This window comes from Pseudoliparis swirei, chromosome 2 (genome assembly GCF_029220125.1).
Source record: "Pseudoliparis swirei isolate HS2019 ecotype Mariana Trench chromosome 2, NWPU_hadal_v1, whole genome shotgun sequence".
In the NCBI taxonomy this organism is placed as follows: Eukaryota; Metazoa; Chordata; class Actinopteri; order Perciformes; family Liparidae; genus Pseudoliparis; species Pseudoliparis swirei.
Window position 1 is genome coordinate 21408645 of NC_079389.1, and position 17444 is coordinate 21426088.

At 41.9% G+C, this 17444-nt stretch overlaps 1 protein-coding gene across 2 annotated transcripts in view; it reads right to left on the reverse strand.

The window, feature by feature from the left end:
* The window catches only part of itga4 (integrin alpha 4), a 23158-nt gene extending 12950 nt beyond the window's left edge, over window positions 1-10208 (reverse strand). The window contains exons 1-13 of one of the 2 annotated variants that reach the window (XM_056424961.1): window positions 10030-10208; window positions 7975-8157; window positions 7585-7703; window positions 6603-6703; window positions 5809-5941; window positions 5603-5670; window positions 4126-4258; window positions 3272-3357; window positions 3093-3155; window positions 2870-3010; window positions 2022-2130; window positions 811-905; window position 1 (exon numbers count right to left, since the gene is read on the reverse strand). The exon at window position 1 is cut by the window's left edge and continues 90 nt beyond it. In XM_056424961.1, coding sequence (XP_056280936.1) covers window position 1; window positions 811-905; window positions 2022-2130; window positions 2870-3010; window positions 3093-3155; window positions 3272-3357; window positions 4126-4258; window positions 5603-5670; window positions 5809-5941; window positions 6603-6703; window positions 7585-7703; window positions 7975-8144 — 1219 coding nt within the window. In that variant the 5' untranslated portion in view covers window positions 8145-8157; window positions 10030-10208. The remainder of the gene's footprint in view (window positions 2-810; window positions 906-2021; window positions 2131-2869; window positions 3011-3092; window positions 3156-3271; window positions 3358-4125; window positions 4259-5602; window positions 5671-5808; window positions 5942-6602; window positions 6704-7584; window positions 7704-7974; window positions 8158-10029) is intronic. The other variant, XM_056424953.1, reaches the window with a different exon arrangement.
* Between the last annotated feature and the right edge of the window lie 7236 nt (window positions 10209-17444).

Below are 17444 nucleotides of genomic sequence, written 5' to 3' on the forward strand. Positions count from 1 at the left end.
TCTGAACACACACACACACACACACACACACACACACACACATACACAGTCAAATGTAATCTTTGGTCAATTCCACTCGTAGTGAGGGTCTCACTGCGTCATTCTTTAATGATATGTATATATATCTATATATATATATATATATATATAATATTGTTTTTTATTTTTCTTTGTTATTTTTTCTTTATTTTATATTAATTTTCTGATTTATTTGATATTAATTTAGGATAGGAATATATAAGCATTTTTTGCTTCTACCTATACATTTTCAGTCTTTCTGTTTTGTATATTATATAGAATAATATTGTATTGTATTTGATTTGATTGACTGAATAAAATACACAACAACAACAACAACAACAACATCAACCGTGTCACTCAGTTGGGGAGTGAGTTTATCTATTTGTGTTGTTTGCTCCACTACATTCCACACACATCTATTATACTATTTATTTAATAGATTATATTTATTCACTTCCTCTTGACTTCACTGGTGTGTGAGTTATCTCAAAGTATTCACAATTCACACAAAATACTGTTCAGCTGAGTTCTCTATTTATTCCAGAATACATTATTTTCTTATGTTAGCATTGATATTAGTGTCTTTTTTTTATATTTCTTAAATGATCAAATATATGTTTTCTAAATGTTCTGTTTTCACTTTATTACCTTACCACTTTATCACTTTTTATTATTTCTATTATTCACTTTCTGTCGGACAAAAAATAGAGAAACATACTTTTGATTTTCTGTATGTTCAAAATTTTAAAAAATTGACAATAAAGACAACTTTAGCGTTATTATTTGTACCTGAGAAGGCGTCGGTGAGATGCCGTCCTCCCTTCCGTTGTAAATGTAGACGGCTCCTTTTAGGTCGTCTTCCTGTGGCGCACCAACCGCCACATCTACACACACACACACACACACACACACGTTGATAGTACTGCGTTTGTGAGGACGATTGCCGCCTCGTGATACGAGGCTAGCTATCGGGTTACTGTTTAAACGTGTAAAGAAGTCGGGTCTCTTCAGATCATGTCCACCTGTCCTGAAGGTGTCGGAGGCCATGTTGTGAAACGCTCAGCGGAATGAACGTTTCCAGGATTAGAACACAAACGTGAGAATAAACCAGTCTGCTCCTGCAATATTTAACCTGAGGCCTTTGAAGGTGTGAGGCCTGAAAGTCCAACATTTTCTGGTTTTTTTTGTTGTTGTCCAAAGATAGAGCTACTGGAGCATGTGCACACACACACACACACACACACACACACTTATCTCGCTGTGGCAGATTAGAAGGCAGGTTCAGCTGCAGAGCGGCAACAGTTTGTCATTACAGCTTTAATGAACGTAATAACACACTCTGACCTTCACGCTCACACATAGACCCCCCACCATCTGTGTGTGTGTGTGTGGGTGTGTGTGTGTGTGTGTGTGTGTGTGTGTGGGCGTTGTGTTAAAGCGATCAGGAAGTGGCAGTTACAGTTGGCGGTGAGGGGATGTGTTCCCTTGGGTAAGAAAAAAATACACATTATTCTGTGTTTTTGGGTGTTCAGCGCTGTCGCGGTCATCAAAGTATCGTAGTAGTATTAGTGGTATTGTGGGATATTGTGTGAGGCAGAAAACAAAAGAAGCAGCTCCCTCATTACCATTGCCGAGGTGCCCTTGAGCAACAATGTGCACTCCCACTTGCTTCAGTGGAAATGCTTTGAGGAACAACTGAAGATATTTATATACTGCTGCTACCGAAGCAGCCGAATCGATATAATTACAAGCTTTTTAAGTAATATATATATATTACTAGAATACTAGAAAGCAGTATGGGTGTACTATTTGCAGAAGTATTATGTAATCGTGACAACTGAAAGAGTATTTTCAGTAGCAGCATACAGTGATATCTAGCAGTATCAAAAGAAGTATTTATAGTACAAGTTATTAGTGGTATCTGAAAAAAGTATTCATAATAATACATATTAGTAGAATCTCAGCGGTTCCACCAAAATAAAGGCCGACCAGCTCGTTACCGGGGTACCCGTCGTCGTCGAGGTCTCCCAGGTCGGCGATGGCCTCTCCGAACCGGGCGGCGTAGGCGTCGCTGCCACTCAGCTGAAACTCCGCCTCCAATAGCTTGGCCTGAGACGGGGTTTAGTTTAGTTTAGTTTATTAAGGATCCCCATTAGTCTATACCGTAGTGGAGACTATTCTTCCTGGGGTCCAGGCAAAAAAACATTACAATACAATACAAATACATAAAAATGCAGTACAGCATCATCAATTATCACAAAAACACGTTGAAACTAGAACGGGCACTCGTTAGAGCGCATACCTTCGCATATCACAAGATTGGGCATTGAATTATGAACATGTTGGCATTAGTTGCATGCCAATTGGATAAGAATATGTTAAAAAGAAGATGTTGACCTATCCATGACCTTGACCTTGACCTTTGACCCGATTGATCCCAAGATCTAATCAAATGGTCCCCGGATAATAACCAATCATCCCACCAAATTGCATGCGATTCAAGAAGATGTTGACCTTTTCATGACCTTGACCTTGACCTTTGACCCGATCGATCCCAAGATCTAATCAAATGGTCCCCGGATAATAACCAATCATCCCACCAAATTTCATCCGATTCGGTTTAAAACTTTTTTTGTTATGCGAATAACACGCATACAAATAAATAAATAAATACACGGCGATCAAAACATAACCTTCCGCATTTTCAATGCGAAGGTAACAACATTTACATTAAAAGTAAAATAATAAGACTCAAATACCTTAAATACATAAATAATAACCGAATCTACTATAATTTCCTTTCTGATTATTGCTGCCTTAAGGTCATGAGGTACCTATTTGTGCTCACCTTCCCCTGGTTGATGTACACATGGACCCTTCCCTCCTCCCGAGTGACGCCCGTTGCCATGGGAGCGCCGACCAGCAGGTCCGACAAGCCGTCGGCGTTCAGATCCACCGCGCACACGCTGGAGCCGAAGTACGATCCCAGCTGCACGACAGGACGAGCACAAGCCGAGCGCTGAGCACGCCGTCGTTTTAAACGGGGGGGGGGGGGGGGGGCGGCCGCTCACCTGCTTCCCGGACACCTCGGAGACGACTTGCAGCATGTTGCTGTCGATCGTGAAGATGAAGACCTGAAGATGAAGACCAACGCACAGCGTCAGGTGAAAGCGAGAGGAAGAGGGAGGAAGAGGGAGCGAGGCCTCTCAGCGCTCTGAGGGAACAGGTGCACCGGTACAGACGCTCTCACCTTGCCCTTCTGGTTGTACTGCGGGGCTCCGCCCACCACCTCCACCGTACCGGGACTCAGAAAGGCGCCGGCTCCGACCGCGTAACCTAATCAGAGGAGACAGTGTGGCACGTTCAGACCTGCAGGTGTGGAGAGGAACCAGGTGCATTTAGAGGTTCTACCTCTTGGGTCCCAAACTTTTCTTTTTGTTACTTAAAAGTTATTTAATTAGGAACTAAATAAAAAATGTCTGGTCTCTGGTCTCTGGTCTCTGGTCTGGGGTTTGACATCCAGCGGTTACGGTTGAGTCAAATGAATTCTATGAAGTCAATGCACAGCAACCGAGCTTCCGTCTTTGATGTAAACCACTTCATCCTGTTTACGTGTGCTCATCAGACACACACACACACACACACACACACACACACTCATCACTCATTTCTGACACGGCGAAAACAGAGGAGATGTTCAGGGAGAGAAGAAGCAGCTGAAGGACATCACACCTCTGTTCAGCTTCCTGTTGCTTTACTTTCCTCTCGTTTGAACTCATTTCCTTCCTCATCCCGTAATCCTGATCAACGGGATTAAAAGAAACTCGTCTCTTGGTCCTGGTCATGGACACACGGGACTTTTTGCACACAGGGTTTTGCAGGGTTCCCCAAGTGAACGTGTTTTTAGAACTTATTAACTACACAGAGAATGCAATTTAATACCAGTAATATGGCATCAATTATTTAGCAACATGTTTGACAGTACTTAGTGGTATTTAACAGTAATGTATGACTTATGATGGAATTAATTAAATAAATGTGATCTATTCCTGGATTATCAGTCTCTAGAGTACACAGGTGTACCGCAGCAGGTGTATCCGTTACCCAGGTAGCTTCCGAAGCCGACGGCTCCGGCTTCGTCGTCCAGGTACACCGACATCCCCCCACTGGACGTGTTGAACACCAGAACTGACCCCGTCCAATAAGACGTCCCCGGGGCCCCCATGATGATCAGATCCTGAGAAGGACAGGGGAATGATGTGTGATAAAAAAGATCCTCTGTTTTTGGGACACATACACAGCCAGATGGACAAAACGGACAAAATATGTGTCAAAATAAGGAAGTTGGCAAGTGACAAAAAGAAAAAGAAAAGCACTATGTTTCACCAAGATGCAACCCATATACATAAGTTTAAAACTAAGTTAAAGATACCCTGCCAATAGAACTCTTTGAATATATTTAGTTCTAGAAATCTGTTCGTTGGACCGAATTTATGATCGACTGACGACGTTGGTGAAGCGTTGCGTGGTTGTTTCGATTTTTGTTGCTTCCTTATTTATAATTATTTACCTGCTTTAAGATGTTTATTTGTGTGTTTACTTCTGGCCCTTCTTGGCCAGATGCATTGTTGATTTTTACTTTATTTTTAGTTATTTTTAGGTTTTATTATTCTTACTTTTGAAGGTTGTATTTCTGTAAAAACACCTAAATAAAATATCAAACGTTTTTAAAAGCTCCATTGTACCTCTATAATACATGTCTCTACGTATCACATTGTATTTCTGTAACATCAGTTTCTTGGTTTTCAAGGGAATTATTTATAAAACAATTCTTGAGAGTTATAAATGTGATTAAAAACGTATTTATATGGAAGATGTACAGTATGTGGAAGTATGTCTTTATGTATGTGTGTATGTGTATGTGTGTATGTATATATATATATATATGTATGCGTGTGTATATGTATGCATGTATGTGTATGTATGTATGTATATATGTATGTGTGTATGTATATATATATGTATGTGTGTGTATATGTATGCATGTATGTATGTGTATGTATATATGTATGTGTATATGTATATATATATATGTGTGTGTATATGTATGTATGTGTATGTATGTAAGTGTATGTATGTATATATATATGTATGTATGTATGTATATATGTATGTAAGTGTATGTATGTATATATATATATATATAAATAAATATATATTGTTTTTTCTTTTATTTGTTATTTCTTTGTTATTTTTTGTCTTCTTTATTTTAAATTAATTTTCTGATTTATTTTATTATAATTTAGGATAGGAATATATAAGCATTTTTTGCTTCTACCTATACCTTTTCAGTCTTTCTATTTTGTATATTATAGAGAATAATATTGTATTGTATTTGATTTGATTGACTGAATAAAATACACAACAACAAGTTTCATCTTCGACACGGTGAGCTGAGATTCTTTCTGGTTACAGATATAAAAACAACATCATGCTGTCAGAGGTTTCACGCGAGGAGGGATGAATCCGCCTGGTGACGTGAACTGTGAAAACAAGCCGGGTTTTAACGGCGCTCACTGACCTCTGTCAGGAAGTTGGAGATGCCGGCCTGACACGACCCGTAATCCTCCCCAAACTTCCTCTGGTGGTCTGGAACCGACAAACAGACACGTCGAGGGGTAAAGGTGAACAAATGAATAAATAAAGGAGATAAAACCAAAATGATTTCCTTCTGACGCTGAAGAGCTGCTGCGTTCACACACACACACACACACACACATCGCGTACCTCTGTAGCAGGGAATGATGGGGAGGGCGTGTCTCATGTCGCTGCCATAGCGATAACACACTCCGTTGGGCAGCTTGTGGTTCTGACCATCTTTCTTTGAGTAGAAGACATTCTTCCAGCGGTGAGCACATGCCTGAGCACACACACACACACACACACACACACACACACACACACAGAGCATGCAAACTCATTACTGACAATAACACCATCACAAGTTAGCTGTAGAATGTCGTTATTCTCATGACCCATGTCATTGAGACAGACTCTGTTTGTGCGTTTGTGTGTATAAATATATATATATATATATAAATATATATATTTATATATATTTATATATTTTTATATATATATATATTTATTTATTTATATATATATGTATTTATATATTTATATATATATATAAGTTATTCTATAGTTAAGCTCCTCTGCAGTGTATTAATTCATTAAAATCAGCCCCACCTTCACCAGCTGTAACATTAAAGTAGTGCAGCCTATGTGTGTGTGTGTGTGTGTGTGTGTGTGTGTGTGTGTGTGTGTGTGTGCGTGGATCATTATCAGTGTGTAAGTCCTCAGTGTCCTTCAGAAAGGGCCTGAAATGAACTCCTCAATCCCAGCTTTGTGTTCTGTGGATGTTCCGCAGCGTCTTTGTTTCTACACACATGTATGTTCTACGTGCGCTACAACGCTCAGCGCTCGATGACGATGACGAGGCACGCTGCTTCGTCAAGTTACGCACGCTCAAAAGTGTGTGTGTGCTGCTGGTTTTAGACGTGAGGAAAAGAAGGTGTTACCAGGATGTGTCCCCCGTTGACGCCGGGCTGTCTGGAAAGACTGACGCCCAGCCACTGGTGGTCGCTCTCTGCATCACACGTCTTCCCGCATTTCGGAACATCTGCACACACACACACACACACACACACACACACACACACACACACACACGCATACATAAATAATTCACCAGTTTCACACTACATGGGTGATTCATCGGTGTTTCATTGTTAAGGGCCCCAACTGCCATCTCTGGACTTGGCTGATCGTGGTGGTGTGAGACCGGCGTCAAATGGAGCCCGCTGCAGGTTATTTATTTTTTATTTTGGTTTTATTTTGTTGTGAGTGCTGTATTGGTTTATGGAGATATAAATGTGCACGGATGGGTGTAGGTAAACTGTGTAGAGACTGTGTAGATGTATAAATGAAAGGAAACAGAGCCATACAAGGGGAGGGGTGGGATGGGGAAAAGTTTGTGGAATGTTTTTGTTTCGTTTTGTCTTGTTTTTGTTTTGTTGTTTTTTTCTCCTTGTTTTCATCTTATGTTTAAAAAACAACATCATCCTTGTGTGGTGTTTCTACAAGGTTATACATTTGTATATTTTCTTTTTGTAAAATAATATTTTCAGCAGAACAAACTGTAAATGCTATTTTACTACAAATATATATATATATTTTAATTTTTGTTAATAAAATAAAATCTTTATAAAAAAAAAAGGTCCCAACTGACCAGCTGATGATGTTAACATGGAAGACATCTGAGTCCAATGCTGAGTCATGTTCAGACCGGATCCTCGTGTGTGTGTGTGTGTGTGTGTGTGTGTGTGTGTGTGTGTGTGTGTGTACATGTGTGTGTGTATTGCCCTTATTGTATACCTTATGATTCTGTATATTATAGACCTTATTTTGCGTTGTCAGATTTGAGATGCTTGAGATTTCCCGTTAAAGAGTTTCACATGCAGGAGATGACACACACACACACACACACACACAGAAACACACCGGCGGGCATGGGGTGGCAGCGGCGGGACTCGGCAGTGACGTTGCAGCGGTACACGGCTCCTGGAGATCGCGCCGACGGGCTGGAGGATGAGTTTGCCACCGGAGCTCCGACCACCAACCTGAGAGGAGACGGAGAGGCGGGGTCTGTCTCCGGGTCTGAATGGCGTCTGTGTGTGAAGCCTCACTGAGCCGGGCTGATTAGCATGCACACACCAACACGCACTGACACACTAATAGAGCAGCATTTTCATGATTAAATGACGTGTGTGTGCCGATCTCTGGCGGGTCACACGAGGATCAACCAGCAGGACGACAAAGGGTTAACTCCAGATTAATGGACAACCAACACAGGATCAATAGTTTGAAATGAGTTCAAGTGTGGATCGATACCATCGGTGGTCTCCATGGCGATGCAGCAGGACCGAGTAGCCAAACATGGACGAGGAGGGGCCGCTGAACTCCAGACTGTGGTCCTGATCCAGACTGTATCCTGCTGCGGGAGGGACCAGGACCAGGACCAGGACCAGGACCTGGACCAGGCGGCCCGCTGAGGGATGCATGATGGAGGACAGACTGCAGGGACACCACGAGAGACACACATCAGTGACGAGTACGCGTGACGTCAGAACAAGCTTCCGATCTTTACATCTGTAGGAGATTCTCGTGTCTTCGGTCTGAACTCACGCAACTTTATCTGTATTCTAGATCTCGAAGTTCCTAAAGGAAGCAAAAAGATCAGACTGAATATACTTTATTCTACGTGATGTTATATTTCTCTCAGTGTAGACATCATATAGCTTCAGCCAGTCGATGGTTAACCTAGCTGAGCATAAAGAGTGACAGCATGGAGGGAGGGGGGCGGGGCAAGTTTGGCTCAGTAACTAAATCTATCTATCTCACTAATTTAATGGCAACTTCAAATTTTTTTTTTTTTAGACCTGGACTATATTCCCCCGTGTTTTGTGTCATTTTCTGACAAAAGGCAGAACGCACGGCCACCTGGCGGCCGTCGATGTCACCGCCAACCTCCGACGCGCGACTGCTTGTCGTTGCGTCATGTGACTGTTAGCTGTCCTGGCTCCTCATTGGTGGAACGAGCTCCCCGCTGACATCAGGACAGCAGGAAGTCTCTACGTCTTCACCGGAGACTAAAAACTCATTTTTAGACTAAATCTGGATTAAAACACAGATTAGCACTTCAGTGGCACTTGAATGGCTCTTATTACTCATGGTATTACTCATGGTTTTACTCATGGTATTACTTATGGTATTACTCATGGTATTACTCATGGTATTACTTATGGTATTACTTATGGTATTACTCATGGTATTACTCATGGTATTACTCATGGTATTACTTATGGTATTACTCATGGTATTACTTATGGTATTACTTATGGTATTACTCATGGTATTACTCATGGTATTACTCATGGTATTACTCATGGTATTACTCATGGTATTACTTATGGTATTACTCATGGTATTACTCATGGTATTACTCATGGTATTACTCATGGTATTACTCATGGTATTACTTATGGTATTACTTATGGTATTACTCATGGTATTACTCATGGTATTACTTATGGTATTACTCATGGTATTACTTATGGTATTACTCGTGGTATCATGGTATAACTCATGGTATTACTCATGGTATTACTTATGGTATTACTCATGGTATTACTCATGGTATTACTTATGGTATTACTCATGGTATTACTCATGGTATTACTTTAGGTACTTTTGTAGTTTGACTTTCTTGAAGAAATGTTACTTTCTGTATTCTTGTAGTTCTTAGTTTGTACTCTTGTTTGAATGAACTTATTGCACCCCCCCCTACTGCAGATGTACCCTTCAATGCTGGACCCATTTCAAAAACTATTGTCCCCATTAGTCGCTTAGACGCACAACATGGGAAAATAGGTTGAAAAGTACCAAAGTTACTCTTCAATTCTTAAAATAAATGAATAAAACACTGAGGCAGAATCAGTCGGATGAAGACATTATTATCAGAGGTCCCCCGAACTTCTAGATCCGCCCTGTCAACTCTTCTCAACTGCATTTGTAACTCATAAAAGTGTCAGATCAGGATGTTGACATTGAGCAATGTTTCCATTGTGGTTCTGTTACTGGACCAAAATGTCCTTCCTTGGCTTATGAATAGGCTATACTTACAAATTCATAGGGATTATTCAAGGGTGACTTCATATCTAAAATGCACATAAAAAACAGTTTATTTGGATGTTTTTTAACTATTTAAAAAAGTTAATAATACCAACAAAATATATTTAATTAAAGGAGGGATTTTTTTTGTTTCATGACTAAACAGTTTTCTTTATAAACTTAGTCAGTCACAATGTATTCTACCCGTACACTGTCACTTTCTAACCGACTAACGGTCATCCGCTTCACGCCTAACTAACGGCCAGTTTACCGTACCGCTATCCCGAGTCAGGCAGCAGATATCCCGGGTCAGGCTGTGGGTCCGCCGGGCTGCCGGGCAGATGTTGAGCACCAGATGTTAGCCTGGCACCGAACAGCCGCAGTGTGTCCCAAAAGGTGTCCGATAAATCCTTCTGGGTTCCCGGCGTGACGCGCTCGTGGAAACCTCCTGTTGCGCGCGGGTCCGTTAACCGTCTCGTGCGTGAAACCGGGACTGGAGGCGCGCACGAGGCTCTGGGTCCGTGTGACAGCCGGGTGGAAGCAAAGGGGAAGACCAACACTAAAAAAAACACCAAAAAAAACTAAAGTTCATTTGAGTTTCAGATGAAGTCAATGAAACTGAGAAGTGAGCGCGCGGAGACCCTCCCTCCTCCCTCCTCCCTCGGCGCGCGTGATTGTAGTGTGTGCGTGCGTGCGCGTGCGTGCGTGCGCGTGCTTAACGGTGTTTCCTCTCCACCCACGCAATGTCCGCTTAAGCGCGCAAGGGAGTGCACGCGGTTCCCTGTGTGTGTGCGTGTGTGTGCGCGCGTGTGTGTGCGTTCGGGGTGTTTCCTCTCCAGTTATCACTCCAGTGCGAATGGACGCCGCGCGGCTCTAATCAGATCTCCACCGGCTGAACGCGGGACGCGGAGCAGCGCGCTCCAATACACAACTGGAGGAGCAACACGTAAACAGACACGAGCAGATCTGGAGTCGGACCCAGCGGTCAGAGCCGCTCCAGATGTCACACATGTGGGGAAACGGCCGGCTACTTATTATCTCCTTGTTGCCAAACCTCGACTCTACATTTCAGAGGGACACATGTCAGCCTGCTTTTATGAATGTCATCACTCACTTACGTCACTTTGCAGTCTTAGATCAATAATACAAAGCATAATAAACAGATACATTATGACAAATACATATTTATATATTTATTATATATATATATATATTTAAAGAAATATATATAAATATATATATATATTTATATAAATATATATAAATATATTTATATATTTATATTTATATATATTTATATATATATTTATATATATATATGTGTATTTATAAATATATTTATTTTTAAATAGATATATTTATTTATGTATATATTTATTTAAATTTTAATTTTTTTATTTATTTAACCAGGAAATGCCTCATTGAGATTAAAAATCTCCTTTACAAGAGTGTCCTGGCCAAGACAGTAGCAGTAGCACGTCAAACAAAGTTTCAGACAATATAACATAAAACAGTGACAGACAATATAAAAAACAAAATCACAGCATGAAATAAAACCAAAACCAAGACTCAAGTCAACACAACCCAGCTTACACAGGAGCATATACCTCCATCATAGATCTATACATATAAATATATATAAATAAATATATATATGTAAAAAAAGATATATATATATATTTATATATATATATTTATTTTTCCATATATTTATTTATACATATATTTATATATATATATATATATATAATTTATTCTAGGTTAAGCTCCTCTGCATTGTATTAAGTCATTAAAATCAGCCCCACCTTCAGCAGCTGCAACATTAAAGTAGTGCAGCCTATATGTGTGTGTGTGTGTGTGTGTGTGTGTGTGTGTGTGTGTGTGTGTGTGTGTGTGTGTGTGTGTGTGTGTGTGTGTGTGTGTGTGTGTGTGTTTTGTTGCTGTGTATTTATGACCGTTTCTATTGGACACTAATGTTTATTGTTTCATCGTTCTTACTTATTTTCCTGTTCTTACATTTGGCTCAATAATATCCCCCTGCATTAATATAATATATACAATTATAACATACGCCATTCTGCATTCTGTAGCCTTCTTTTACTCTTGGTACTTTTTTTGAACGCAGGACTTTGAACAAAGAATGTCAACAATGTGAAAAAATTGCCGCTTTTACCGGAAAAAGGTTCCAGTGATCGACGCTCGCAGCAGGACGCTCGCCCGTTTTTTAAAAAGTGTACTTAGAGTGCACTTAAAGTTGATTTACATTCAGCGTGACGTCACGGCTGTCATGCGGTCTGTAATCCTGCTCGGCCGAAGTGACACTCCTTGAAGTACAACGTGTAATTATCGCAGTGCAACATTAGTGTTGTGTGAGACAGCAGAGGGCTGCGGGTAAAAAAGAAAAACTCTCATCACTCACTGTTTAATCGCATATATCATCATTTAACATTTCCTGATTATTACACACATAATTCACAAACTAAAAATAAATATATATAGTGTACAAACATAATAAATAGAGAGAGAATATAACTGCTATGGCAGCTCTGTGAGGCTGTCGGGCCTAAATGCTCACGTCAGTATGCTATTTCATGCTCACGATTTTAGTTTTAACCTTGAGATGCGATAAAAAAGAACTGAGAATGATGGGAATGTCATTATTTTTGCAGTATTTTGTAATAAACTGAAGTTGGACAAAGCAGATCAGAGTCAAAAGGTTCATCCTCTGGGGGGGGACCGTAAAAGCACGGCGCCTCATAGCTGATATCCAGGCTCCTCTTGAGAAGTCAGAGGAGGGTCAGTCGGAAACATCACCTGGGATCCATGAGAGTACGGAGACGTGATGACGTCAAACCATCGGTCGGATATCACAGCGTTTCGTAGAATAAATGAAAACGTTGACCTGAGTGCAGATGAAAAGTCAGGGGGTTCATCCTCTGGGGACCACGAACGTCACAGCGCTTCGTTAGTTGAGTTCAAACAAAGATTCAATCAATCCAAAAAACTTTTATTCCTCAAGATCCAGATAGAACAAAACATTAAAATAGAATAAAATACATATTTCACCGCAAGTCAAATACATAGAACTACGAATGCTTTATAAACAGACGGCTGTACCAAAGACTCATCTGGGACGAGTCGCGCGCAGAAATAAACTTTATGTTTGATAAAACCATGATTATATTATTAACCCGGCAGATACATTCATACATAAGATTCCTAATATTGACTCCCACAGCCACACACATCTCTTCAATTTTATTCGCATGGCATCAATATGAGCTTTGAAGTCTCTGTAGGATCAAAGATTGTGAATATGTTCATAATTATTTGACTTTTTAACTAATATAATAGGATAGCTTTGTTATTAGCTGGTGTTAACATCACAGAGTGTCACCTCGCCCTCCCAGTTCCTCCTTGTGGCTCAAGGATCTGGTGTTCTTCTTAAAATTGGAGAAAATCAAGTTCTCGTTGCGGCGAAATTTGAATCTACTTGGGGTCCGATTATACAATACTTTGATAATTTGAAGACTCTCTCATTAGATTCATAAACCATTTCTGTGGCCTTTGATGTTTTTTTTAATTTTGTTTTTTTTTACAAAAAGGGGGGGGGGCTATTTAAGTTGTCTTGACGCTGTTGTAGGAACTAATAATTAGCGATAATTTACAATGTCTCAAACTCATGTCTGGTTTCTGTTTGACTGCATTGCCTCCTACACTATTTTCACTTTTGTGTAATACTTGAACTACTAATACTGTTATGTGCTTTTTGACAATTCAAGCAGTGCGATTTGTTCGATTTGTTCTGTGTTGGGATGGGGGGGGGGATGAAAAATGACAAGTGCAATGTATAACTGTGTACTCTGCTTTTGAGAATAAACAATTTACAAAAAAACCATCACAGAGTGCGTCTGGTACAGCCTCTCAGAGCCTCTACCTGTTGTTGTTTTGGGCTCATAGAATAAAGGTAGAAGCTGTGTAGTCCAGTATCAGAGTCCGTTGGCTCTTCTATATAATTCATCCTGAGGGGATATTTACACAGAGCTACGCCGTGTGACCCAAACAGTTTTAATTCAGTGTCACCCGGCTCGGTAAACAATGACTTTATAAGTCGTTGTACGGAGCGAACGGCAGATGAAGTTCAGGGGAAGAGTATTTGTCCTGAAACAGTCCCCGATGAACTGAAATAGCTCCGTGATTCATCCCAGGCCTCCGAGAGCCCGTCGGTAAATAAACCAGATGGAGGACGGACACGGAGGACGTGAAGGAGGGAGAGTGCTTTTTAAAAACCTTCACACTTCTCAAGTTTATTTGGAGTATCTGTTGGAGTTTTTCTCGGAGGGTCGTCGGCGTTAAAGAAATGTATATAAATATCCCCAGACAGAAAGTCGGTTGAGGAGCAGACAGCGTGGACGGAGGACAGGAACTCCAGCAAACAAACACACACACACACACACTCACACACTCACACACACTGTGTTTGTTGGTATTTCCTGTTAATGACCCTGCAGTTATTACGCTGGAATCTGAGCAGCTCCTGTTCCCACCCTCCCACTCTGAGGCCCCTGGAGGTTAACAGAGAAGAGAGGGAAGAGAGGGAAGAGAAGAAAAGAGGTGTCCTCCATGTTCTGGAGGGTTTGTCGTCACTGAGCTCGTGAGCCGGGATGTTCGGCTCCCGGCGTTCCACGCAGCTTCCCTCTGAACGCTGCACTTCTCTCTCAACTCAGAAGAACAATGAGGATTTAAACACTGCGAGAAGATCAGAGAGACGTCGTCTGGTCCTCAGATCAAGAGTTAAAACTCAGACACCAACTCAACGCTTTGAATAAGAGGCGAGAGGACAACTGTGAGCAGACTTTACGCACACACACACACACACGCAGACACACACACACACAGACACACACACACAGACACACACACACAGACACACACAAACACACACAGACACAGACACAGACACACACACACAGAGACACACACACACACAGACACACACACACACACACGCAGACACACACACACAGACACACACAAACAGACACAGACACACAGACACACAAACACACACAGACACAGACACACACAAACACACACAGACACACAGACACACACACACACAGACACACACAAACACACACAGACACAGACACACAGACACACACACACACAAACACACACAGACACACAGACACACACACACACGGAGACACACACACACAAACACACACAGACACACAGACACACACACACACACAGACAGACACAGACACACACACACAGAGACAGACATGCACACACACACACACACAGAGACAGACACGCACACACACAGACACACACAGGCACACACACAGAGAGACACAGACACAAACACACATAGACACAGATACATACACACAGACACACACAGACAGACACACACACACACATAGACACACACAGACACAGATACACACACACACAGAGACACAGACACACACAATTACACACACACATAGACACAGACACACACACACACATAGACACACACAGACACAGATACACACAAACACACAGACACAGACACACACACAGAGAGACACAGACACACACACACACACAGACACACACACAGACACACACACACAGACACAAACACACACACACAGACAGACACACAGACAGACACACACACACATAGACACACACAGACACAGATACACACACACACAGAGACACAGACACACACAGATACACACACACATAGACACAGACACACACACACACACATAGACACACACAGACACAGATACACACAAACACACAGACACAGACACACACACAGAGAGACACAGACACACACACACACACAGACACACAGACACACACACAGACACACACACAGACACACACACACACAGACACACACACACACACAGACAGACACACACATACACACAGACACACACACACACACACACAGCCACACACACACACACACACACACAGACACACAGACAGACACACACACACACACACAGACACACACACACAGACACAAACACACACACACAGACAGACACACACACACAGACACACACACACACACACAGACAGACACACACACACACAGACACACAGACACAGACACACACAGACACACACACACACACAGACACACAGACACACACACACACACACACACAGACACACACACACACAGATACAAACACGTCGACCCTCATGTTCCTCTTCATGTTCCTCTTCCTGTGATGACGGCGCTGCCAGTGAGACCAGGTGACGTGACATCAGGCCAGGTGCAGAGGAAGCAGCCGGCGTCCTGTGATGTGTACGTTCACTTCACTTTATTTGTAGAGCCCATTTTCACAAATTACAAATTAGCCTCAGAGTGCTTTACAATCTGTACACATAGACATCCCTGACCTTTGACCTCACATCGGATCAGGAACAACTCCCAAACAACCCTTCAGGGGAGAAAAGGAAGAACCCTTCAGGAGAGAACAGAGGAGGATCCCTCTCCAGGATGGACAGAACAATAGATGTCATGTGACCAGAAGGAATCATGACACACAAATTAAAACACAGGAACAACACAATGAATACGACAGAGTGGATGAATAGTTGGTAGTCGGCATATTCCACCATCCAGACCTCCACGATCCATCAGGCAGATGGAGGTAGAGAGGAGGAGTGGGTGGAGCCTCAGCAGTGGGCGGAGTCTCAACAGGGTAATGGCGTAGTTGGTAGTCGGCATATTCCACGACCCAGACCTCGATGATCCATCAGGCAGATGGATCTATGATGTCTCATAGGGTCCGATGACCCCATGAGGAGACGTGAGGTCACAAGGACTCCGGAGAGAAGTAGAGTTAGTAATGTGCAATAGAGAGATGAAAATAGAGAGATGAACATAGAGAGATGAACATAGAGAGATGAACATAGAGAGATGAACATAGAGAGATGAAAATTCATCCACAAGTGTCTGTGTGTTTCAGATTGAGCAGCTTCCACACTTCCTCCGCTCTGTTTCGCTTCCTTCTCTCTTTTCTCACACAGTCAGTTGATCTTTCTGAGCTCTATCCGGGGGAGAGCGTAGAGATCCTGGACCTCCGGCTCGGCGCTAAACACTGTAGGCTTCTCCAAAATAAAGATAGAAGTTGTCCTCCGAGGGTTTAAAAGCAAATCGATCTTTAATTTTAACGGCCATGACAGCCAAATACAAACAGCTGCTCAACCTGGATTCACGTGTTGTTGTCAACACATCGACTGCTATACCTATGAGCCACAATTACGACTCAGAAAAATACTTTATAAAGACTCTTTCATACAGAAAGCACTGAAGCGTATATGAAGTTCTGTCGTCTTATTACTCAAAACCCCTCGAGGCAAAGCTGGGCCTTCACATGAATGAAGCCTTGCTTCTAATAATATCTAATAATCTGTGTGAATCCTGTCAGCTGGTCTTTGACTCGAGGCATTTAATGTCAGGATCTGGAGTTGTTGTGTCTTATTTTGAAGTCCCCGTCTCTCGTGTCCCGTTTCCCTGCACTTCCTGTCCCTGTGATTGTCTGCCCTGTCCCTGATTGGTTCCACCTGTGTCCAATCACCTGGGACTTTGTCTCATTCCCCAGTGTGGGGTTGTTACCTTCGCATTGAAAATGCGGAAGGTTATGTTTTGATCGCTGTGT